We start from the raw sequence: 25,630 nt of genomic DNA, 5'->3' as shown, positions 1-25,630 counted from the left end.
CCCTCTGGACGCATCCTGTGGTCCCCGCTGATAGACGGAAGATTGGCCACCAGAAGGCTGCCGCTGTGCCACTCTAGAGCCACACCCGGCTTTGGTAATTATTGAGGGTTTGGGTGTGTTTTACTAGCCTGTTGCGGACATGTCTAAGTGCTTGAGAGTAAGTAAAGTTTATCTTTAAAGTGAAAGCACTCTTGTGTTGTCCTGTTTGTGCCAGCCATCTATCAGTCAGATGGCCGTGTCTCCCTTGATTTATTTCCTGACACCACCTCGCACAGAGTAAGAGTTACCAAGATCTTTGGGTTGAAAGAACCCCGGGTAACAGAGGCTACGTCTACACTACTGCGGTAAATCGACCTAAGTTACACAACTCCCTGTGTATAATGTATGTGAATAATGTAGCTGGAGTCAATATAGCTTAGGTCCAGTGGCACTGGAACAGTTTTTGGAAACACCCCCTTTTCCCTTGTCCATGCCCCTCACTGCTCCCTAAAGCTGGGACCGGCAGCATGCAGGGCAGGCAGCCAGGACTGCAGTGGGCCCCACAGCCAGGATCGTGGGCAGCAGAGGCATGGGGCCAGCATGCTAGGCGCAAAACCTGGGGGTTCTGCAGCAACCCCGCACCCATACTTCCCACGCCTATGCTTAAGTCGATTTACTGTGGTGTCTACATGGCGCTGGGTTGACGGGAGAGTGACTTACTTTACTCCTCTCACTCTTGGTGGAGTATGGGGGTCAACTGGAGAGCACTCTGCCATCAATTTAGCAGGTCTTCACTACAACTGCTAAAATCGACCACCGGTACATCGATTGCTGCAGCGTCGATCCAGCAGTAGTATAGACATAGCCTGAGATGCCACTGGCAAATTATTGAAACAGATGCAAACTATGGATTGCATTGAAAGTTAGCAAGTGGTGTCCACAGACATTTGTGCATTCTCTCCCATCTTCTAGAGATGTATGGGGTGACTGCATCTGCCATGCAATATTCTGAAAAGGTTCAGTGCAGAAGTTCCTTTGTGGGGTTGGCAATCCAGTGTTTATTTGGAACATTAGCATTATCCCAGAATTCTTTTCAGTGTGCCTCAGGATTGAACGAGGATGCTTTCAAAGTTTTAGCCTGATCCAAAAAGGCTTGCAAAATTTCAGGAATGCATTCGGAAGGTGTGATGAAGTAGGAATTTGCTGTAATAGTTTCATGAAGCCTATGTGTGCTTCAGTTTCCCTATGTCCTTAGCATTGCTACCTAGTCCATGCAAAAGGACTAATGCGGCTCTTTGAGCCCAGCAGGAGACATGAGGGGTGTGTGTGTGTGTGTGTGTATTGGCTAGTTGTCTCGGGTGGAAAGAATGGGTCATTAAAGAACTTGTTGAAACAACCCAGATCAACAGAGGATCTGCACAGACCATGAGACCTCTAATTGCTGAACAATCAACACCTAACAGCAAGAAACCTCAGCAGTTAGAACATGTGAACTTAGATAGAGGAGAAAGTTGTCAAGTGGCTGGAATAAGGGATGTCCTTTGATGAGACACAGGGTTCCCACCCAGGAATAAGGTCAAAGGGAAGGAATCAGAGCCAGAAATGGAGTCCAGAATGCTGAATGCACTGGCGTGGCCAGGGTAGACTATGGCATATCTTCTGCCTCTCTTTATTGACCTAAGGACTTTCATATTTTGTGTGCCAGGAGACTAATAAATTGCTACCTTGTTCTAAAACAACTGCCTGTTGTCACTATAAATAATCACTGAGAGCACTGGGCCCTGAAGGTGTACAGTATAAATCTCCTGTAGGAATCTGGCTCGCCTGGATACCTGGCAGGGAGTCATGGAGAGAGAGACAAGGATTGCTGGTGCCTGAAGGCCCAACCTTGGAGTCCTGAAGGCCATGGGCCTGCCCTTATGGAACTTGGTGGAACCCTGGTTTTTGGCACACTGAGGGGTCACTTTCAAGACACTCATTACAGGTTGGGGCATAAGCCAGACCTTGTAACTCCATGATAGAAGTTTCTGGAGGTCCTTATGAATTGGTAAGTTCAAGTTGTCCATGGTTCAATTGTACTCACAGGCTATGTGTGTCCCTCCAGAACTTGGGTGGGGATGCATGTGCCATTGAATACTTGTTGATTTTAATATTCCAGTTATGATTACCATAATGGCATTAAGCTGTGCATCCAGAGTTTGGTACGTGAGCTGCCTGCCTAGACTGGAGCACAATATTATGTACTCAAGTGTATCAATGTTAGAATCATAGTTCAAAGCTGTGTGCATCACCACCCCATGTTGTGCCTGCAAGTCTTTAGATGAGACTAATCCTTGCTTTTACCTTTTCTCGTGTCTTTTCCAGATGAACTTTAAAAGTCAAGCTTCTGTTCCCAACTATTTAGGATAGGGCTCTTTTCAGACCTGTTGATCACGGAAGGTGACATTGAATGGTTCGTTGGCATCTTTGTTGTTTAGATGAAAGGCTATTACCAAAGTTTTGGAGGCATCTGGGAGCAGCTTCCAGTCCTGAAACCATTCCATCTTTATCCTGAGATTGGTGGAAAGGGTGTCTCCAACAGTAGTGAGGTCTTTGTCTTGTACCACAAAAGCAATGTCATCAGCATAAATGAATTTATGCAAAATTGTATCAGACAAATCACTCATGTGAATGTTGAACGGTGAAGGAGCCAGCACAGATCCTAGAAGTAGACCATCGAGCATGTGTGCTTTGCTGATCTGTCCAGTCAAAGGATGTGGTATCTATGGTTGCTCAACATTGTGGTCAGGAGTTGTATAGTGCTATGGCATTTGATGACCTTTAATGCCTTCAGCAATAGCCCATATCTCCATATGGTGTCATAGACCGCAGATAAACCTATCAATGCGTCTCCAGTTTTTTTAATTCTGTTGGAAGCCAACTTCAACATGATTAGTAATGGCGAGAACATGGTCGCAGGAACTTCCTCCCGGTCTGAAACTGACCTGTTCCTTTGGCCTCAAAGATAGGGGTAAGACTCCTCTCCACAACTTGCAAGTTAATGGAGTGGAGTGATATTGGGCAATAGCTGGTGGCCTGATTCCAGCATTTTGGGTATCTTACTGTTGAATGTATGGCGACAGATGGGTCTGCCAACCATGCTTGTCCCTTTGTGCCCAGATTCTTAAAGAATTTGGGATAAATGCTGTCCTTGCCAGCAGCTTTCCTGCTTTTAGTGGCCATGAGGGCCATGTTTATTTCTTCTGCAGTATATGGAGATGATAGCAGTGAAGTAGCAGGACTCTTGTTGGATGTTTGGAAAGAGCTTTTTCTGAACCTTCTGTTTAGTCAGCTGGCCAGTTTTGGTCTTCAAATTACAGAGAAGGTGTGAGGCAACAGCACTGGCCATCTGTGCCCGCAAGGACGGGGGGAAGATGGGGGATATCAGCGAAAGGAGGACACTCAGGCCTAAGAATAGTAAACTACGCTTTACTGAAGGGAGGAAGGAAGAACTTATGCTCCAATCTGCGCAGGGAGCCCAGAGGACGCGTGGAGGGGCTGTAGAGGACTCTGGCCATTCGGGACAGCTGACCAGGCAGGACTCTGCCGTGGGGGAGTCCTCTTCCGCGCTATATTCTCTGCACTTATCTCAGGGTTACATAGGGTCAACAGCTGGTTACATTCTTATATGTATGATTTATGCTTATTACATTATCTTGTTTATAGGCAAAAATATGCTGAGCTATGCTACAATATCTTTTGGCAGGGTCTGTCAGACAAAGTTCATTGCAACTGCCTGCATCCTCCACTTACATCCAGTCAAGTACTCAGTCCACCACTTAGCTCCTCGCCAATCTTCCACAACCTTGCCGCTACACCATGACTTTCAATTAACTGTTATACCAGGTCAGCTTGAGGGATTGCGGGTCTATGAAAACAGGTCTCCACGCAGTACTTTAAGAATCGGGGGCCAAAGGGACAAGCATGGTTGGCAGACCCATCTGTTGCCATACATTCAACAGTAAGATCCCAAAATGCTGGAATCAGGCCACCAGCCATTGCCCAATATCACTCCGCTCCATTAACTTCATTTAACTTAACTCAGACCACCAGTTCTATCTAATGGGGAAATTAGTTTTTAGTTCTTAAGTCACAACAAGAACTAAAAACTAATTTCGCCATGCTAATTTCCCCCTACTGTTACTCACACCTTCTTGTCAACGGTTTGAAATGAGCTACCCTGATTACCACTACAAAAGTGATTTTTTGTCCTGTTGATAATAGCCCACCTTAATTGAATTGTCTCGACCCCCCACTTGGTAAGGCAACTGTCATCTTTTCATGTACTGTTAGATATATCTTCCTACTGTATTTTCCACTCCATGCATCTGATGAAGTGGGTTTAAGCCCACGAAAGCTTATGCCCAAATAAATTTGTTAGTCTAAGGTGCCACAAGTACTTCTTGTTGTTTTAACCTGAGGTATCTAGCAATAGTCCAAATAGTCTGATCCAAAGTACATGACATTCAGTGGAAACCTTTCTATTGGAAATCCCTAAGAAATATCCTGTACTGGTGTATTGCTATAACCACATCCTGACTACAATGACATTTTTAACTGCTTCTTCAACAATGTACTTATGTCTCCTGACGAAGATATTGTGTAATTTCCTAAATTCTAGTTTCAGCACATTTCTGGTGGAGTTATTGCACTTTTTCTCCAGTCATCATGTAGTCTTCCAGCTAGACAGGACCTTAAATTCTAATCTAATGCAAAAAACTCAAATATTTAAAAAAAAATTAGACCTCCTTTATATATCATACTGAAGCAAAAAAAGGGCACAAACCCTTTTTATTTTTCCTTTGAAGAACTATACTATACAGGCGGATTCCCTAAATCTAATTTAATTTATGTACAATCTGAACTATAGCACAGACCAGTATTTTATTGGTTCCTATTGCTCAATTATTTTGTCACTCCTATTGTTCATCTTTAGGATTTATATTTCCTGTTCATCTGTATAGCTATGTAATCTAGCTATTTATGTCCTGATTCAGCAAAGCTGTAGCAAAAATAAGGAGTTGTTTTAGGTAATTAAAACATTAAAATGCACTCAGGAACAATTTAAATGGTTTCACCTTTTACTTCTATGTAGGTTTCTTTATCTACATTAAAGTTTTGAGAGTGAAACCAGTCCCATACATCCCCACTTCGACGTAATACCTGTACTTTTCTGGCAGTCTTGCACAAATACAGAATGACTTAGTCACACTTATAGCTGCTTCAAAATCGCACTGGTTTAACACGGAGATCTCTTACTAGTTACATAATAGGGACTTAGAGGTCTACTTTGGGGAATGGTTTGTGACAAACGGACACATATGGACAGCCACTCACATTAGTGGGGCATTGGAGTGATTTGAGAGTCCCTGAATCACTAGGCAGAAGGATTTTCATACCTTCTCCTTAAACTCTGTAAATCATAGGATTGGTCTTAGTTTTAGAATTCAGGTGATATTTACTGGTATCTTTATCCATCATAGGATGGAACTTGCAGCTTTTTTACTGTGGGAGATAGTCATTTGGAAGTGCTCAACTGTTTATCCATCTGGTTAAGCCAAGCCTGAAGTGGCAGAGATTTGTACTTCTTTTGCTGCCGAACGGCCTGTCCACGTTGGAGAAATTATTTCATCAATGGTATGACGGCACTTGACCCATCTTGTTCCTGAGTCGTCCTCTATTCTCTAACCCTACTCTGTATGGTTCACATCTTTTAAGTGGGCAGTGACTCCACTTCTCTGGTCCAGGGGCCATCCTGATATTTAATGCATGGGGAGACAGTGGTGCCTTAGAATGAGATCCATAAAAACCAGCAAGCTAGGTGGGGAGCCACCTAAGGAGGCCAATGGAAGATGCCACTGAGAGGGGTATGTCCTAAGCCTATCTCCTTTCATGGCAAAAAGTCTGGGCTTCAAGAACTAGAGTGTGATTCTCAGGCTCCGACCTAATTATTATTTAATGTGTCAATTATTTAAAGTGGAACAGCATCAACAAGAGAGAAACTCCCAACAGCATATCCCATAGCCCCGTGATCAGGGCATTCACCTGAGAAGTGGTGACTCCTTATTTAAATCCCTTCCCTTCATCAGACAGCGCCATGTCCCAGGTGAGTGCCCCAATTGCTGGGCTAAAAGTTGTAAGGGAGGCTGAGCTTTGCAATGCCTAAGTAACATTAAGGGAGTGTGCGCATCAGTAAGAGACAACGTTGTTATCAGTCATGTCCATGGAAGTGGCTAGGCCTTAACGGCCTGAGAAGCCATCTGTGACCCACCGACAGTTAACCTAGGTAAGTAGCCATCTCAGGTTGCTCCTCAGGGTGGAGTGAGAATCCCCCACACTTGGTTTGAGACACTTGAGTTGATTAATTCAAACATTTTATTTGAACCAGGGGCATACCTTCCCATGAAAATACTGAAGAAAGAAATGAAAGACATAGAAAAATATAGGGATCAGTTACCTTCTCTTGGGAGGTAGGGGAGTCATGATGAATTTCTCCTATAGTACTCCAGCTACACCCTTACATTTTAACAAAAGCATAGACATCCAAACTACATATTCATTTGTTACCTGCCAATTAACGTTAAGTATTATTAGGGCCCTACCAAATTCATGGCCATGAAAAATGTGTCAGACCATGAAATCTGGTCTCTGCCTGTAAAATCTGGTCTTTTGTGTGCTTTTACCCTATACTATACAGATTTCACAAATTGTGGGTCCTGACCCAAAAGGGAGTTGCGGGGGGGCGGGTCGCAAGGTTATTTTAGGAGGGATTGTGGTATTGCCACCCTTACTTCTGTGCTGCCTTCAGAGCTGTGAGGCTGGAGAGTGGTGGGTGTTGGCCGGCACCCAGCTCTGAAGGCAGCGCCCCACCAGCAGCAGCAGCACAGAAGTAAGGGTGGCAATACCATGCCATGCCACCCTTACTTCTGCACTGCTGGCTTCAGAGCTGGGTGGCGGAGAGTGTCAGCTGCTGACTGAGGGCCCAGCTCTGCAGGCAGCAGCTCAGAAGTGAGAGTGGCAATACCACACCAGGCCATCCTTACTTCTGCGCTGCTGTTGGCAGCAGCTCTGCCTTCAGAATTGGGATCCCAGCCAGCAGCCACCGCTCTCCAGCTGCCCAGCTCTGAAGGCAGCACCACTGCCAGTCGCAGTGCAGAAGTAAGGGTAGCAGTACTGCAACCCCGCCACCCACAATAACCTTGCGACCCCCCCACAACTCCTTTTCGGGTCAGGACAATTACAACACCTGAAATTTCAGATTTAAATAGCTGAAATCATGAAATTTATGATTTTTTAAATCCTATGACCATGAAATTGACCAAAATGAACCGTGCATTTGGTAGGGTCCTAAGTATTATATGTCTTATGCAATTCATACAATATGCATGCACAAGCTTCAGTTTGCATAGCTTTTGCGGTCCACACTTTTTCATGTTGTTGTGCACTGCTCATATGATGCATATATTTGATCAAGTCATTTTACCATTTACTTGATATAGGGACTCGATATATCTTTCCTGAACGAGCTTTTTGCATTATTTCCTGTCTTCTTGCCCGCATTCTGTGGTCAGAACATATCACCCTGGTCTCAAACAGCAACTTATAAACATTACTTAAGATCTCATAAAAACAAGTCACAAAAGCAACATGCCAGACAAAAGCTAGGTCAAAAGCCAGCCCAGTCAGCATAAATATAATTTTGGTCTGTCCAAACTCATCATTAGACATGACCTTTATGACTGTTCCTAGTATCTGCTCTAGTCTGTTTGTGAAGGGAAGTCTTGAGGTTTCAGGACAGGTATTTTTTAGGGCAAGAGGTGCAAAAGGCAACCAAAGGTTAGGGCTAACCACACTCAACCAGGATTCGAGGATATAGTTGGGGTAAAAAACCTGTGATCTCCTGATTTGCTCAAAAAAACCTCTGGGAGACACAAGGGGCATTACCAGCTCAAATGGCAGCATTAAGAAGGCAGGTAAACAAGGAAGAAAGGTTCTTCTCCCTGGGTCCCCACTACAGTTAGGTAACTGATACCCCCTCTTCCCTGGGTTGGTCTCAGGGAAAGATGAGACAGAGGCTATATTCCTGGAAAAAGGGGTAAACAGTGAGGTGGCAAAATTTGCCGATGGTACAAAATTACTCACGATGGTTAAGTCCAAACCAGACTGTGAAGAGTTACAAAGGGATCTCACAAAACTGGGCGATTGGCAAGTAAACGGCAGATGAAATTCAATGTTGATAAATGCAAAATAATGCACATTGGGAAACAATCCCAACTATACAAATAAAATGACGGGGTCTAAATTAGCTGTTACCACTCAAGAAAGAGATCTTGGAGTCATTGTGGACAGTTCTCTGAAAACATCTACTCAATGTGCAGTGGCAGTCAAAGAAGCAAACAGAATATTGGGAATCATTAGGAAAGGGATAGATAAGACAGAAAATATATTGCCTTTATATAAATCCATGGTATGCCCACATCTTGAATACTAAGGCTCACAACAGGGCAACAAAAATGATGAGGGGTATGGAATCGCTTTCATATGAGGACAGATTAATAAGACTGGGATTTTTCAGCTTGGAAAAGAGACAACTAAGGGGGGGATATGACAGGTCTATAAAATCATGATCGGTGTGGAGAAAGTAAATAAGATAGTGTTATTTACACCTTGTAACACAAGAACTAGGAGTCACCAAATGAAATTAATAGGTAGCAGGTTTAAAACAAGCAAAAGGAAGTATTTCTTCACAAAATGCACAGTCAACCTGTGGAACTCATTGCTGGAGGATGATGTGAAGGCCAAGACTACAACTGGGTTCAAAAAAGAACTAGATAAGTTCATGGAGGATAGGTCCATCAGTGGCTATTAGCCAGGATGGGAAGGGATTGCGTCCCTAGAATCTGTCTGCCAGAAGCTGGGAATGGGCAACAGGGGATGGATCACTTGATGGTTACCTGTTCTGTTCATTCCCTCTGGGGCACCTGACATTGGTCACTGTCAGAAGACAGGATACTGGGCTAGATGGACCTTTAGTCTGACCCAGTACAGCCCTTCTTATATTCTAAGAGTTCTTACTCTGCCCAGCAACAGTTACTGGCTTACCCAGCAACAGTTCCTGATTTGTTAATCTGATTACCTATCAATAACTCCCTCATGCTCTGTATTGATTGGTCAATTGTTAATATATATTCTGTAAACTGTTACCAGTTCTTCTTTGGCATCATCTGGCTGTGAGTTATGTGCTAGCAAGGTTGCCCCATCGTGACTCTGCCTGACCAGTGTTTATTATTTCATTTCTAAAATAAAAAGCTATTGTTTAAATACTTAAAGACTCCGGAATTGAATATCTTGAACCAGGCAGGTAACAGAAGGAACCTGCCAAGGAAGACTATTGCTTGGGAAGGGAAAGTCTTCGAATTCCAGGGAACAGGGAGAAGAGGGCTCTGGAAAGGGGGAGGGAAGAGCACAAAAAAGACAAGTTAAAACAAAAACATAAAAACACATAACAACCAAATATGTAACAACTTAATACCAAGCATAATAGACCACGATGAAAATGCAGCAATTATCAAACACTTAACACTGTAGACAAAACTAAACCAATGCATAAGTTCTTGAGGTCCTGGGCCGTGCAGACATACCAACCAGGCAGGGAGCTCTGCCAAAATCCATTGTTTAAATTATTATTACTATTTCCTGTATTTTAACAGGCATCCTACTTTTCCCATACCACAAAGTAGTAGCTACATTTTAAGGAGATAGAAAGGGAGCACACATTCCACAAATGTAATATTTCTTAACCCGTTATCTCAAGGATATGCCTGTGTATTATCCCCTAATTTGCAATCTTTTCAGTTTGCCAAACCAAACACCAGAGTACTGGGAATACTGCTTGGTGCACTAAGTGAGACATTGTATGTTGTGGGGATTATTTGCCCAGAGTCTCATGCCCCCTCCCTCTTTTAGTGTACAACCACACATTTAGTTTCCCTTCCCTGTACTAAATAACCATACAGCTAACAAGGGGGAGAAATTTAACTGCTCCCACACACTGTAAATTACTGCACCAAAAAACAATCCAATTGAACAAGTGACACTTCTATATTAACTTCATACTTCATGGTCATGCACTTAGTGTTTCAGCTTATAGAAGGGGTTGGGGGGAAGGGGCTGAAGTAGCTGAGGGGGGTTTCAGAGCAAGTGGGGATGTGGAATGAGACTGGGGAAGTAGAGAGACAAAAGGAGGGCATGCAGGGAGAGCAAGGTAGGGGACATGGAAAAAAGGGGCAAACAGGGGCAAAGTAGAAGGTGATAGGGAGGCCAGAAGTCACTGCATGTAAATCAGCAACCCTTGGTCACCTCCTCTGCTCTGTTGGACTATAGGGTGTAAAACTACATTGCTCAGCTCCCGTGCAGCTTTCCATGATGCCTTGAAGGGAGAAGAACCTTCTCTTGCATTTCTAGCACATGGAAGGTCAGGCTGCCGGGCTTTGAAAATCCCCAGCAATAAGGTACAGTGACACAGCAGGGTCTCCCCCGGCACCAATTTTAAAGAGTGGTATTAAAGATCTCACATTTCTACAGAGAAACAGGGAGCTGTCCTTGCCCCGGTCTATTCCTTTGCAGAGCTAACACACAGGCCTTGTATAATCACAAACAAACAGTTCATGCTGATTTAGGGATGTTGTCAAATGTTTCATTAATTTCCCCAACACATACATGCACAATAGCACTTAATAGTGCTAATACACAATTTAAATAAATCCTTTCCATAGTCAGTTCACTGGCATTTGGGATGAGGAGTTTCCTTAGCTTCCCTGCTAGGGTGCTTCACATCCAGCTGTTTGATGAGAATTGATATACGTGTCCCAAAAGTCAATAAAGCATAAGCTTGGAGCAGAAGAGATAACACAGATAAGTAATTAATTAGGCCAGGTCTACACTACAGACTTAGTGGTAGAACTACATCACTCAGGAATGTGAAAAATCCACAACCCTGAGCGACATAGTTATAACGACCTAACCCCCAGTGTAGACAGCGCTATGTTGGTGGGACAGCCTCTTGCAGAAGTGAATTAACTATGCCAATGGGAGAAGCCCTCCCATCAGCATAGGAGCATCTTCATTTAAGCACTACAGCAGCAAAGCGTGGCATCAACACTGCTAAGTGTGGACCTGCCCTTCGTCACAGTAATTGGATAAGTCCATAAATGCAAGTAGGGCAGACATAACTGGGAAGTAAACTTGATATAAAACAGAACAGGAACTTAATTCACTGCTGGCTATTTAAAAAATGATGTGATTCTTGTGGCTTTTCAAACGGATGCATTTCTTCACCAACACTGACATGAGACTCAGCTGGAAACATACAATATTTCAGTTTCTGCTGCTTGGCAAATTCGCTTGCTCTTCTAAAAGCTGATCTCTTTAACCACATCTTTTGCAAACTCTCAAAACATCATCTTGTTTTCTTTTCTTTTTTCACAAGCTAGCTGCATTATTTTTTCTTTTACACTAAATTTGACAATCAGTGCACATGGTTTGGCATTTGAGGCTCACTTAGGTGCCAGGGATTGATGTGCTCTCTCTAAACCAAATTTAAAATCATCTAGCAGGCAGAGAACTTCTGAAAGGAGCTGGAGAACAAATTCTAAGGAGTTGCCTTTCTCTGTGCTCCTTCACGTACAACAATAAGTCTCAAATTATTGCGGTGAGACCTTCCCTACAGGTCTGCCACCTTAGCTTTAAGAGTAGGTAAGTCTGTAAGGCTTCTTTGCACCTGGGCAGAAAGACCAAGTACCTGATTTTCCACCAATGATATTCTCTTCTGCATCATTCACCTGTCCTGTTAGCACTAGCAGAGAGGAGTTAATTGGGGTAACAGTCAATTGTATTGTGGAGACAAAGTGGGAGAGGTAGTAGTTTCTTCTATTGCACCAACCTCTGTTGGTGAGAGAAACAGGTTTTCAAACTTTACACAGAGCTCTTCTTCAGGTATTGTGGCATTAATATTTACTGTATCTGCAGCAACTTTCTGCAGCACAGCCATCATAGACACAGTTCCCTGAGCAGCAACCATCTTGTTCAGATGGTGTGGGGCCTCTGTTCTCCTTGTTTTTCGGCTACATGTAGCGCTCCCTGTAGACAAATTTTTGCCTTCTGACATTCCAGAGATTTTGGGGTACCTGTTCCTTTATTGAGGGAGGGTTGGTCAGAGGCCCTGGATGGAAATGGATATTAGGGGATGGCTCTGGAGCTTAAAGGATGTGGTTTTCCATGATGCACAGAGCTCCCTGAGGTCCAGTGACAATTTTTAAATTAAAAAAAAAACAAACACATCTCTTTTAAACTTTTATTATCCAGTAATATGCCCCAATCCTGCAAGCTACTCCATGCAGGCAGGTCCCTATACACACACATTTCCTCACTGACATCAGTGGGGCTCTGCATTGAGTGCAAGGGTCTACCTGATAGAGCAGTTTACAGGACTGGGACCTGAGCTAGGAGACTGTTCCAATGGAAGACTTATTCAGCTGTTTTGGGGTTAGTAGAGAGCCCAAAACATATTTTTTAAAAGTGATATATGACTTGATTAAGATGAGAAAAGGCATGTTTTTCTTTCTCAGCTAATTCAAACAAAGAATTTCTCATGCTTTTATCAAAATAAATCACATTTGGTCTGAGGCTAAACAGGTCTAAAAGGAGAAATGGTAAGAAAGCATGTTACTCTGGAAGTCTGAATATGTACTTCATTATGCAGGCTAACTTTTGAAAACAGAAAAGATATTACATATATAGAGATGCACACACCTATATTACATATAGAGGTACACCTATACCTTCTTCAAATACGTAATAATTTTACGCATACGCACCTAGCTAAGGTTGGACATTTTCTGGATAAAAAAAAATTCAGATTTATATTAGGATAAACATTTATAACAGATAATAAGCCTTTGTACTACAGGTCATGTAGATCAACCACTAATTGACCAGGGCAAGGAAAAAACTTCCCTTATGGACAGGTTATTTCATAGTGGTGATGAAGTTTCTTGCACCTTCTTCTGTAGCCATGTAGCGGAGCGACGACTCACCGGTGTGGCACCTGCTGCTGGTTGTCCTGGGAATTAGTTCTGTCCAGCTCCAGAGCACCCTCTGCTGGCTGATGTCTTGCTTGCATCAGGCCCACATGTCCCCCCTAGTCCCCGGTGTCCTTTACCTCAGGGTTCTGCCCCCAGCAGTAACCCACTGTCTGGGTCTTCCCTCCCATGGGAACCCCCAACCCTCTAGCCCCACCTTGCCTCAGTGGCTACTGCCAGTCATCATCTTGCCCCCAGTCACTGGGGCAGACTGCAGTCTCTAATGGCCACTCATCATTGGCAAGGAGTTAGGACCTGCTGCTTTGCCTATCCTTGGGCTGTCCCTCTGCAGCCCCAGTACCTTTTGGGCCCTTAACAAGGCCTGCAGCCTGGGGGTTTACCAGGCTGGAGCTCCCCAGCTCGCCTCGCCTCGCCTCGCCTCGCCTTGCCTTGCCTTGCCTTGCCTTGCCTTGCCTTGCCTTGCCCTGCCCTGCCCTGCCCAAGCCCTCGCCCTCCAGGGCTGGAGAGAGACTCCTTCAGCTCCTGGACCAGAGCCCTCTTATAAGGGCCAACTGGGCCCAGATTGAGCTGGCCACAGCTGTGGCTGCTTCCCCAATCAGCCTAGCCTTTCACAGCCGCAGCCCTCTCCAGGGCTGCTTTTAACCCCTGTTCTTCAGGAGTGGGGCAGCTGTCCCACTACAAGCCTCTAGCACTGGTCACTGTCAGAGACAGGATACTGGATTAGATGGAGCACTGGTATCATCCAGAAGGTCAATTCCTATCTAGAATCAGGTCTATGCAAATTGGTAATGGGTTTCAGAATTCCTGAGAGGTGGTGAAGAGAGACAAAAGGACTGGCAACTTGGACAGCTAGATAAGTGGTTTGGCAGCTAAAGGCAGTAGCTTCTGCAAGGGCAATGTTGTTTGAGGGATAATGGTGTAAAAGAAATAGGGTATAAAACAAACCTTAAAGAAGTTAAAGAAAGTTAAAGAAAACTACTTAACTGATTATTCATACCGAAGGCACAGAGGTCTGTCACAGAGGTCATGGATTCTGTGACATTCCAGAACCTCTGTGACTTCTGCAGCGGCCGGTGTGGCTGACCCCTGGGCCAGCTACACCGACCACTGCAGGGGCAGTCTTGGGCCACCACACCCCCCACTCAGCATCAGCAGGAGTTTGAGTGTGGGAGGGGGCTCAGGATTGGGGCACAGGAGGGGGTGAGGGCTCTGGGTAGTGCTTACCTCTGGGGGGCTCCCCAGATGCAGCGACATTTCCCTCCCTCATCTCCTAGGTAGAGGTGCAGTCAGGTGGCTCTGTGCACTGCCTCAGCCTGCAGGCACTGCTCCTGCAGCTCCCATTGGCCACAGTTCCTGGCCAATGGGAGCTGGGGAGCTGGCACTTGGGGCGGGAGCAGTATGTGGAGTCCCCTGGTCGCGCCTCCACCTAGGAGATGAGGGACATGTCACCGCTTCGGGGGAGCTGCATAGAGCCGGGCAGGGAGCCTGCCAGCCCCGCCAACACTCCCCCTCAGCAGCAGCAGGGATCACTCCAACACTGCAAGGAGGGGTCAGTTAGGCATGCTCAGTCCAAAGCTAGGGGAAGGTCACCAGACCATAATAGTAAACAGACCATAATACTAAGACTTGTTATTGTTAGGTGAGAATAATTAAACATGAAGCAGTTACGCCAACCGAACCAAAGTCAGGCCAATAAAGGTTGCTGGGAAAGTCCCTGAACGAGATAAGTAGAATGAAAGAATACTTGTTCAAGTTGCAGAGAGTGAGATAAGGGGAGACCTACATTCCCTGTGCCAGATGTTCTGAGAACGGTTTGTTTAGATAAGGAGACACACTGTCTCCACTCCCTGTTTCTTTTCAATGTCTGTTCTTAACTCCTAATCTCCTGTTTGACAACCATACTGATAAGAAAGTTTGGTGAGGCATTATGACTTGCTAAAAGCTATATACAATAGGGGAATAGGTATGCATGCATAATAGAGAAAGAGAACTTTAACTAACATGGGGGGCAGGGTGGGCTGCTTAATGAATAATCTGTGATGCCACAGAACTGTCTATAAAAACCTACTAGTTTTACCTAAGAGGCAGCTGGTTCTCCTTGGAGACGGGCCGCTCTCTATTGTTGTGTGCACTCCTCAATAAAGAGCTTGTGTTTGGACCTTGCTGGTGTTGCCTGTCTCTCTGCGGTCAGACAACGAACCGTGCCGTCTGGGGTTCGAGTCCTCGACATTATGTAAAACAGCTTTGATTGACAGCCAGATTTAGCAGTTGCGATTGGACTATAAGTATGGACCAATTAGAGAGGGTTTAAAGATGATTGGAGGATAGAGGATGCTAATGTCAGGATTGGGAAAGAAGCCAATCAGAAAGGATCTAGTGGCTGGTAAAACTGAATGAAAGACAGGCATTCAGCAGGCAAAACTCAGTCAAGATAGGGAGCCAGGAGAAGATCAGATCAGAAGAAAGAAAGAAACCTAAAAGAGCAAAGAACACCAAAGAAGAAGACCTGAAAGAAGAAGCAGTAGCCACAGCAGCTGCAGTACCAGTGACAGAACAGAAAAGCCTTCGACAGAGCGAGGGAGAGAAGCCTATGGAGAGTAAGCATGCTAGTTATAGGGCAGGATATAGAATAGAAATAGGATTAATGAGTGTGTATATTTGGGATAATTAAGGTGGGTGTCAGTGCTGTGTATGTCTGTTACTATGTATAAAGTTTAGAGTTTAAGATTGCTGTTAATGTCCTGCATATGACTGATCACCATGCGCAGAACATAATTGTTAGGGTTCTTATTCCTTCACCCACTTACTTCCCTGGTCCTTCTCACATGAACAGAGAGCAACAATACCCGAAGTCCAAAGGTGCAAACAATTCAATGTTTATTGGGGTAAACTTCCAAAGCAAGCATGATTCCAGTTTCCTTCCTTAGTGTCCCCCTTCCCAGCTCTGACACCACAGAGGCTTACCTGTGTCCCTGTTCCCATTACCCCCTTTAGCAAAACATGATTCCAATTTCCCCACCCCCATTCCCTGTTCCCATTTCCCCCACCCACACACCCACCCACTTCCTGTATTGACTGTATAGTAAAACTTGAGTTCTGCTTAGCTATACCTTAACCAATCATTTTCCTGAAATTTAACTAACCAATCCTAACATATTGTAACATTATTATTTAAGAAAAGAAGTACTTGTGGCATCTTAGAGACTAACCAATTTATTTGAGCATAAGCTTTCGTGAGCTACAGCTCACTTCATTATATGCATTCAGTGGAAAATACAGTGAGGAGATTTATATACACACAGAACATGAAAAAATGGGTGTTATCATACACACTGTAAGGAGAGTGATCACTTAAGATGAGCTATTACCAGCAGGAGAGCAGGGGGTGGGAGGGAAGAAAACCTTTTGTAGTGATAATCAAGGTGGGCCATTTCCAGCAGTTAACAGGAATGTCTGAGGAATAGTGGGGGGTGGTGGGGGGGAATAAACATGGGGCAATAGTTTTACTTTGTGAAATGACCCATGATGGCATATATCACATTGGTGAATAAGCCTCTGATAGTGTGGCTGATGTGAGTGGAAATCTATCGACTTCATGAAAAAACTCGTACAGATACAAACAGACATCGTCTTCCTTTCCAAATGCAAACAGATGGACATCATACCAAAAGGACTGAAGATAAAAAATCCATTACAATCTACATACCACACAGACTATGCTGACAGCTTGTGCCACACACTCTCAAAGAAACTGAGGAACCACCTGATCAACATCCTCTACAGCAAACAGGGAAAGATTAAGAATGAGCTCTCAAAACTGGATACTCTCATAAAAAAACAATCTTCCACACAAACTTCCTCATGGCTGGACTTTACAAAAACTAGACAAGCCATTTACAACACACACTTTGCTTCTCTACAAAAGAAAAAGGACACTAAACTATCTAAACTACTACATGCCACAAGAGGCCACAACAATGGTTCCCTTAACCCACCCAGCAATATTGTCAATCTATCCAACTATACTCTTAGCCCAGCAGAAGAATCTGTCCTATCTCGGGGCCTCTCCTTCTGCCCCTCCACCCCCACGAACATGGTACAGTTCTGTGGTGACCTAGAATCCTATTTTCGATGTCTCCGACTCAAGGAATATTTCCAACACACCTCTGAACAACATACTAATCCACAGAGACCTTCCTACCAACACTACAAAAAGGATTCTAGGTGGACTCCTCCTGAAGGTCGAAACAACAGACTGGACTTCTACATAGAGTGCTTCCACCTACGTGCACGTGCTAAAATTGTGGAAAAGCAGCATCACTTTCCCCATAACCTCAGCCATGCAGAACACAATGCCATCCACAGCCTCAGGAACAACTCTGACATCATAATCAAAAAGGCCGACAAAGGAGGTGCTATCATCATCATGAATAGGTCAGAATATGAACAAGAGGCTACTCGGCAGCTCTCCAACACCACTTTCTACAAGCCATTATCCTTTGATCCCACTGAGGGTTACCAAATGAAACTACAGCATTTGCTCAAGAAACTCCCTGAAAAAGCACAAGAACAAATCTGCACAGACACACCCCTGGAACCCCAACCTGCGGTATTCTATCTGCTACCCAAGATCCATAAACCTGGAAATCCTGGGGGGCCCCCATCATCTCAGGCATTGGCACCCTGACAGCAGGATTGTCTAGCTATGTAGACTCCCTCCTCAGGCCCTACGCTACCAGCACTCCCAGCTATCTTTGAGACACCACTGACGTCCTGAGGAAACTACAATCCATCGGTGATCTTCCTGAAAACACCATCCTGGCCACTATGGATGTAGAAGCCCTCTACACCAATATTCCACACAAAGATGGACTACAAGCCGTCAGGAACAGTATCCCTGATAATGTCACGGTGACTTTGTCCTTACCCATAACTATTTCACATTTGGGGACAATGTATACCTTCAATCAGCGGCACTGCTATGGGTACCCGCATTGCCCCACAGTATGCCAATATTTTTATGGCTGACTTAGAACAACACTTCCTCAGCTCTCGTCCCCAAATGCCCCTACTCTACTTGTGCTACATTGATGACATCTTCATCATCTGGACCCATGGAAAAGAAGCCTTTGAGGAATTCCACCATGATTTCAACAATTTCCATCCCACCATCAACCTCAGCCTGGACCAGTCCACACAAGACATCCACTTCCTGGACACTACGGTGCTAATAAGCAATGGTCACATAAACACCACCCTATACCGGAAACCTACTGACCACTATTCCTACCTACATGCCTCCAGCTTTCACCCAGACCACACCACATGATCCATCGTCTACAGCCAAGCTCTATGATACAACCGCATTTGCTCCAACCCCTCAGACAGAGACAAACACCTACAAGATCTCTATCAAGCATTCTTACAACTACAATACCCACCTGCTGAAGAGAAGAAACAAATTGACAGAGCCAGAAGAGTACCCAGAAGTCACCTACTGTGTCCACATATCTATTCAGTGGATACCATCATAGGGCCTAATCACATCAGCCACACTATCAGAGGCTCGTTCACCTGCACATCTACCAATGTGATATATGCCATCATGTGCCAGCAATGCCCCTCTGCCATGTACATTGGTCAAACTGGACAGTCTCTACGTAAAAGAATAAATAGACACAAATCAGACATCAAGAATTATAACATTCATAAACCAGTCGGAGAACACTTCAATCTCTCTGGTCACTCGATTACAGACCTAAAAGTCGCAATATTACAACAAAAAGACTTCAAAAAACAGACTCCAAGGAGAGACTGCTGAATTGGAATTAATTTGCAAACTGGCTACAATTAACTTAGGCTTGAATAGAGACTGGGAGTGGATGGGTCATTACACAAAGTAAAACTATTTCCCCATGTTTATTCCCCTCCCTACCCCCCACTGTTCCTTGAAGGGTTCATGTAGCGTTCATGCACCTGGAAACAGTCAGGGCACACCCTGACTGTTGTGTAGGAGCGATGCACACATTGCTCTGTCCAAGGACATGGACCATGGGAACATGGACCATTGGGAAGTCAATTAAAGGACATCAACCGTGGGAAGCTTCCTTGGCCTGGGCTCAAGGCCTGAGAACAAAGATTGTAGTAGATAGAGGGTGGTAAATAAGAATATTAATCAAAGTCATATTATTTCCTTTGTTGATGCCTTTTGTGGTGGAAGTATGTAATGCGCAGGGGGAGAGAAATAAAAGAGAGGTGGAAAAGCCAACAGGAGGAATCCCGTCAGCAGACCAGCCTGCTTGCTTGCCTAAAGCCGTGTCCTGTCTTGTATTGAACCGCCACAACTTGCGCCCAAATGTGGGACCCTCAGCACTCACCTCGCCCGGCAAGGGTTTCAGACGCGTCACTCATCCGCTTCGCGGATCCCAGTGAGTATTTTTCATTGTGGTAAGTATGGGAAGCTCCCTCTCTGCTTTGCAAGTGCAACACCACTGTGAGCTACAGTATTTGCTGTGTAAGGCTCAGCATGACTGCCCCACTCGAGAACTCACTCTCCTGCTACAGGAGGTGAGTGCCCAGTGCCCGTGATACCCTGAAGCTGGAACCCTTAAGTTAGCGGACTGGGAGTGGTTGGGCCAGACATTGCATAAAGAGCCTCGGGCGCCCGTGCAGGCTCTACATGCCTGGCGCATCTGCCGCAACGCGATACAGCGTGTCGCCTCGGACAGGCCCTCCCTCGCGAGGCTGGTGCTCTCGCCACTCCCGTCCGCTCCTGCAGCCATCCCCCCTCCTGGCGATGCGACACAGCGTGTCGCCTCGGAAAGGCCCTCTCCCGCGCCAACAGAGGGGCTGCCGATCCCGCCACCCCCGTCCGCTCCTGCAGCCATCCCTCCCCTTGCTTCGCCCCCAGTGTCTCTATTACCACCGCCTCCCTGGCCTTCCCCACCGGAGCCGGTGTGTGATCGCTCTCCCCTCGTGGGGCCCCATGCTCCGGGGCCCCCCAGAGGGTCGTCCGCGTCTGCTCAGGGGCTTTCGCTGGTGCAACAAATGGTTCACGCAGCGAAGACTCGCTCAGATATTACAGCAGAGGAGCTGGCTGATCTGGTCTCAGTCTGTCCAGTGACCTGGCAGGATGATGGCCAGGGCAACCAGGTTGCAAACTGGGTCAGTTTGCCCTACTCGGTGATCAGAGACGTAAAGAAAGCGATTCGCGAGTTCGGCCTCACTAGCACATATGTAAGTGGTCTCATTGAAGGGCTAGGTACTGGGTACACCCTGATCCCTGAAGATTGGAAGGCGCTGTTGCGCATGATGCTGATGCCCAGTCAGTATGTTATTTGGCTTAGTGAGTATCGGCAGATGGCGGAACGCCAAGCCCAGGTATATAGAGAGCAAGGTATCATTTATGAGCACTTGGTAGGGGAGGGCCAGTTTGCTACCGTTCAGATGCAGTCTCAACTCCCTCAGGCTGTCTTCCCCATTATTTCCACCTGCGCCCAGCATGCTTTCCGGAAGGTCCCGGATTCGGGCAAGCCTACCAAAAGCTTTGCCAGTATCCGTCAGGGTGCGTCAGAGTCCTTTATGGATTTTACCAACAGATTGCAGGAGGCTATCCTCCGACAGGTGGATAGCCCTGCAGCAGCTCAGGAGATCCTGTTAAAAATGGCAGTTGAAAATGCGAATGAGGATTGCCGCCGTGCCCTCCAGGCGACAAGCCCTGGGATTCTAGAGCTGTTGGACATGCTGCGGGCGTGCCAAAACATCGGAACCCAAGCCCATAAGGCTGGAGTTCTGGCTGCTGCCCTGCGGAAAAGCGGGAAGGAAGGGAAGCGTTGTTACCGCTGTGGTAAGGAGGGTCATTTTCAGCGGGAGTGCCACTCATCAACGGCGCCCGCTTGCCCCTCAAAGAAGTGCCCCAAGTGTCGGAAGGGCTATCACTGGGCTAATCAGTGTCGTAGCGGGTCGGGAAACCGCGCGACGGGTCCCCCCCGAACCCAGGGCCAAACGGGGGTGTTTCCCACTCAGACAACTGTTCCTCTGCTTTAAAACCCATAGACTCCATGAAGGCGGCGACTGCCGGAAGTGCAGGGCTTGATTTGATTATGCAGGAGGACGCTGACTTTCGGTTGCCGGGGCAGGTTTGCGCCATACCTACCCAGATGACGGGACCTCTCCCTGCCGGATTTGTGGGTCTGGTTCTCCCTCGCTCACACGCTGGGAAACAGGGTTTTTTTGTCATCCCAGGGGTCATTGACGCTGACTACACCGGTGTTATTAAGGTTCAGGTATGGACCCATCTTCCACAGTCGCTCCCGCGTGGACGGTCAATTGCGCAATTGATTTTAGTCCCCTATCAGGTGCCAGCTGCAGAGGATCGAGCCCGGGGCGGAGGCGGCTTTGGATCGACGCTGGCTCAGTCGCCATCTCACAACACGTCCTCTCCACTTGTTGCTCTAACAATGTCGGTCCGCCCCTCAAAACCTCAGTTAACACTTCTCTTAAATAATGTTCCTTTTACAGGACTGGTGGACACTGGAGCTGACGTTACGGTGATTTGTGATCCAGAGTGGCCGGTCAGTTGGCCAACAGTTCCTTCTAAAGAGTTATGGGGGATCGGGGGTAGCAAACCCGAGCGCCAAAGTTTGTCTTGGGTCATGGTCTCTAAACCAGGAGGCCGTGCCCTTGCTACAATCCGCCCTTTTGTACTCCCTGTCCACCTCAATATTTGGGGCCGTGACTTACTTGTAAAGCTGGACACCACCCTCGATATTAATATATAATGGCCCGAAATCCTCCCTCACCCATCTTGCCATCCGCATTACCATTGGTATGGCAATCCTTAGAGCCCGTATGGATTGACCCGTGGCCCCTCCCCCTAGAAAAGCTGAAAGCGCTTCATTCACTTGTAGAACAATATTTGCATGCACAGCACTTGGAGAGCTTCACTAGTCCTTGGAACTAGCTGCTGTTATTTTGGCCTTTCAACTTTTTGCTGATTGTCCCTTTAATCTGATCGTGGACACGCATTATGTTTATCAGGTAATTGATCATTTACCCCTTGCCCTCATCACCCCTCACATCGATGCGGACCTTCTTCGCCTGTTTTTGTCTTTACAGTATCTCATCATCACTCGTAATTTCCCTTATTTTGTTGCTCATATTCGCAGTCATACCCCTCTGCCTGGGCTACTTACTGAGGGCAATGCGCGCGCCGATCGCGCGTTACGTGGTGAGGTAAATTCCCTTTTTTCTGACCCCATTGAAAGCCATGCCTTTTTTCATCAGTCTGCCTCTGTTTTGCCCCGGCAGTTTCACATTCCTGCTGATCATGCACGTTCTATTGTTCGTTCCTGCCCCCACTGTGCCGCTGCTGCCCCTACCTTTTCTTATGCCGTTAACCCCAGAGGTACCGCAGCGAATCAGCTGTGGCAAATGGATGTCACTCACGTGCCACAATTCCGCCCCTATTCGTTTTTACATGTTTCCATTGATACCTATTCGGGATTCCTCTGGGCGACCCCACAGCGTGGAGAAGCCACTCCCAAAGTTATTCACCATTTGCTAGCCTGTTTTGCTGTTATGGGTCGCCTGGGCCAGATAAAAACAGATAATGCCCCAGCCTATTGCTCCACAGCCCTTTCCACCTTTTGTGCCCAATGGGACGTCCGTCTCACACACGGGATCCCTTACAATTCCACGGGCCAAGCCATTGTTGAACGTGCAAATTGCACGCTAAAAACCTTGCTTGACAAACAGTTAAAACAAGGGGAGCTGCGTCTCCGAACCTTAGGAGACATTCAGCAGCAATTGCATATCCTTTTGTTCACTTTAAATAACTTAACGCTGAACGCAGATCAGCAGACCCCTGCGGATCGGCATTTTCATAAATCCGAGGTACTGGAAAGACCGCGTGTCTATTACCGTCAGCTGCCCGATCCGCAATGGCTGGGTCCAGTACCTCTAATCACTTGGGGTCGGGGATATGCTGCTGTGTCTCTCCCTGCAGGACTGTTGTGGGTTCCGGCCCGGTGTGTGCGACCGGCACTGAAGCAGCATGGCATGGCACCAGGGGCTATCGAACCCCATACCGGAGTTTCAGCTGACCTTGGAGGAGAACGCGGTGCCTCCCGGGTCGACAACAGCGGGACGGAGACGGAGGAGACATAGCGTCCCAAGCCAGCCCGTGACATGGGGAGCAGTAAAAGCATTGGTCGCCGCGGCTCAACGAAGACTGGCAGCAAACCAACAGCCAGAGACTCCTGAGACTTTGTTTGTGGCAATTCTCGCCCAAATTACTGCTAATTCTGTATTGATTGTATGCCTTTTGTGCCTGCTATTTCCTGTAGGGGTTGGCTCGGGAGCGCTTTCTCCGTTACGGGCCCGAATGACATATAACCTATGGGAAAGATTGGCTTCAATAGCAAATGTTACCTACTTTTGTTTATCTGATTCTGTAGCAGCTGGAGAATTGTTAGGTACATGCCTTATTCCAGTATGTCATCACCCTGAGGAAATAGGGAATGAGACAATGCTCGCTGCTTACGCGAATCTCTCTTCCCAGTACTCTGGCATGGCTAATTGGGGCCCGGCCAATTATACTTTGCCTCACATGGCCATATCCCTCCACACACCGTACCCGGCCGGGGCCAACAATGTCACCTGTGCGCGTGTGGTCAACTGCACTAGTACAAAGGTGCCCTTAGGCTGTCGGCAAATTTCTCAACCCTTTTTAAATTGTTCCCACGCCGTGAATGTTTCATACAATTATGGCCATATCATCCTACCATCAGCGTGGTTTTTTACCTGCGGCTCATGCACCTTTAGTTATATTCCCACAAATTTAAGCGATGACACCCTTTGCTGCCTCAGCAGAATGACACTCATTCTGCCTTTTGCCGGCCAAAAGCGCAGTAAAAGAGGTGTACCCCTTTCAGAAGACTGTGTTGCAGATGTTGATCTTTTTAGCCGCGCTGAGTATACCGCCTTAGCGGCCTCTGTTGTTGGAGTCCCCGGGCTTGCCACTTATACAGCCAGAACTTTGAATAACCTGGCGTGTTTTGCGGCAAAGGCAATTAATACAACATCCCAGGCGACTGCCCTACTTAACACAGAGCAACACGAATTAAGGGATGCAATTTTAGATAACAGAGCAGCCATTGATTTTCTGCTCTTGAAACACCATCTAGGCTGTTCCACGTTTCGGCATATGTGTTGCTTTAATTTAACTGATAATAGTCGCTCCATAGAAACTAGACTGGCCGAATTAGCCAATCTTACAGCACACATACGCCAAGATCTGGGGTTTGAGGGCTTTTGGAATTGGCTTACAGGTTGGCTGCCCTCTCTAGGATGGCTGCGACAACTTTTCGGTTATGCTGTGTTTGTGATTGTTGGGCTTATATTTTGCTGCTGCTGTATACAATGTATTCCCTCTTTGCTAAGGCTTTGTAGAGACCCACCCTGGCAGGCTCCCCAAGTTATGTCCTTGTCTGTCCGGGAGTTAAATCGCTTGCAAAAGCAAATTGATGGCTACCATGAGATGGCTGAGCACAAATAACAAAAAAAGGGGGGATGAAGAGTTCATGTAGCATTCATGCACCTGGAAACAGTCAGGGCACACCCTGACTGTTGTGTAGGAGCGATGCACACATTGCTCTGTCCAAGGACATGGACCATGGGAACATGGACCATTGGGAAGTCAATTAAAGGACATCAACCGTGGGAAGCTTCCTTGGCCTGGGCTCAAGGCCTGAGAACAAAGATTGTAGTAGATAGAGGGTGGTAAATAAGAATATTAATCAAAGTCATATTATTTCCTTTGTTGATGCCTTTTGCGGTCGGAGTATGTAATGCGCAGGGGGGAGAGAAATAAAAGAGAGGTGGAAAAGCTGACAGGAGGAATCCCGTCAGCAGACCAGCCTGCTTGCTTGCCTAAAGCCGTGTCCTGTCTTGTATTGAACCACCACAGTTCCTCAGACATTCCTGTTAACTGCTGGAAATGGCCCACCTCGATTATCACTACAAAAGGTTTTCTTCCCCCCACCCCCGGCTCTCCTGCTGGTAATAGCTCATCTTAAGTGATCACTCTCCTTACAATGTGTATGATAACACCCATTTTTTCATGTTCTGTGTGTATATAAATCCCTCACTGTATTTTCCACTGAATGCATCCGATGAAGTGAGCTGTAGCTCACAAAAGCTTATGCTCAAATAAATTGGTTAGTCTCTAATGTGCCACAAGTACTCCTTTTCTTTTTGCAAATACAGACTAACACGGCTGCTACTCTGAAACCTATGATTATTTAACCAGTTATATCCCACCCCCTTAATTAGTTTACACCCAGCAAAATTAATTATACAGCAGACAGAAACAATCACAGAACCAGACAAAGATTACACAGACAAACAATAGCGAAGTGGCAACTATAATGACAAAACAATACAGAAGTGAGGATTTTACATCCCAGCTATTGATAAGTGAGTTCTTGCCAGACAGTATGCTATCAAACTAA

The 25,630-nt window shown here is 46.1% G+C and overlaps 1 protein-coding gene across 4 annotated transcripts; it reads left to right on the top strand.

Moving 5' to 3' along the window:
* On the top strand, positions 1–25,054 carry LOC125626461 (endogenous retrovirus group K member 9 Gag polyprotein-like). Of its 4 annotated transcripts, none has more exons than XR_012665887.1 (2): positions 1–94; positions 19,339–25,054. XR_012665887.1 is itself a non-coding variant. In XM_048829534.2 (2 exons), the coding sequence occupies exon 2, from the start codon at positions 20,166–20,168 to the stop codon at positions 21,162–21,164; it is 999 nt and encodes a 332-aa protein (XP_048685491.2). In that variant the 5' UTR covers positions 14,545–15,715; positions 19,339–20,165; the 3' UTR covers positions 21,165–25,054. The 4 variants fall into 4 exon arrangements, 1 of the variants encoding a protein (XP_048685491.2); XR_012665885.1 differs by lacking the exon at positions 1–94 and adding an exon at positions 14,533–15,715 and having other exon boundaries at positions 16,771–25,054; XR_012665886.1 differs by lacking the exon at positions 1–94 and adding an exon at positions 14,533–15,790.
* The last annotated feature ends 576 nt before the right edge of the window (positions 25,055–25,630 follow it).

The sequence above is a fragment of the Caretta caretta genome, chromosome 1 (genome assembly GCF_965140235.1).
Source record: "Caretta caretta isolate rCarCar2 chromosome 1, rCarCar1.hap1, whole genome shotgun sequence".
Taxonomy (NCBI): domain Eukaryota; kingdom Metazoa; phylum Chordata; order Testudines; family Cheloniidae; genus Caretta; species Caretta caretta.
Note: the sequence above shows the minus strand (reverse complement) of the source record. Positions and strands in the feature narration are given on the sequence as shown.

Excerpts from the sequence above, each read along its gene's own strand:
- LOC125626461 (XM_048829534.2), top strand. The coding sequence starts at position 20,166 with ATGGTTCACGCAGCGAAGACTCGCTCAGATATTACAGCAGAGGAGCTG.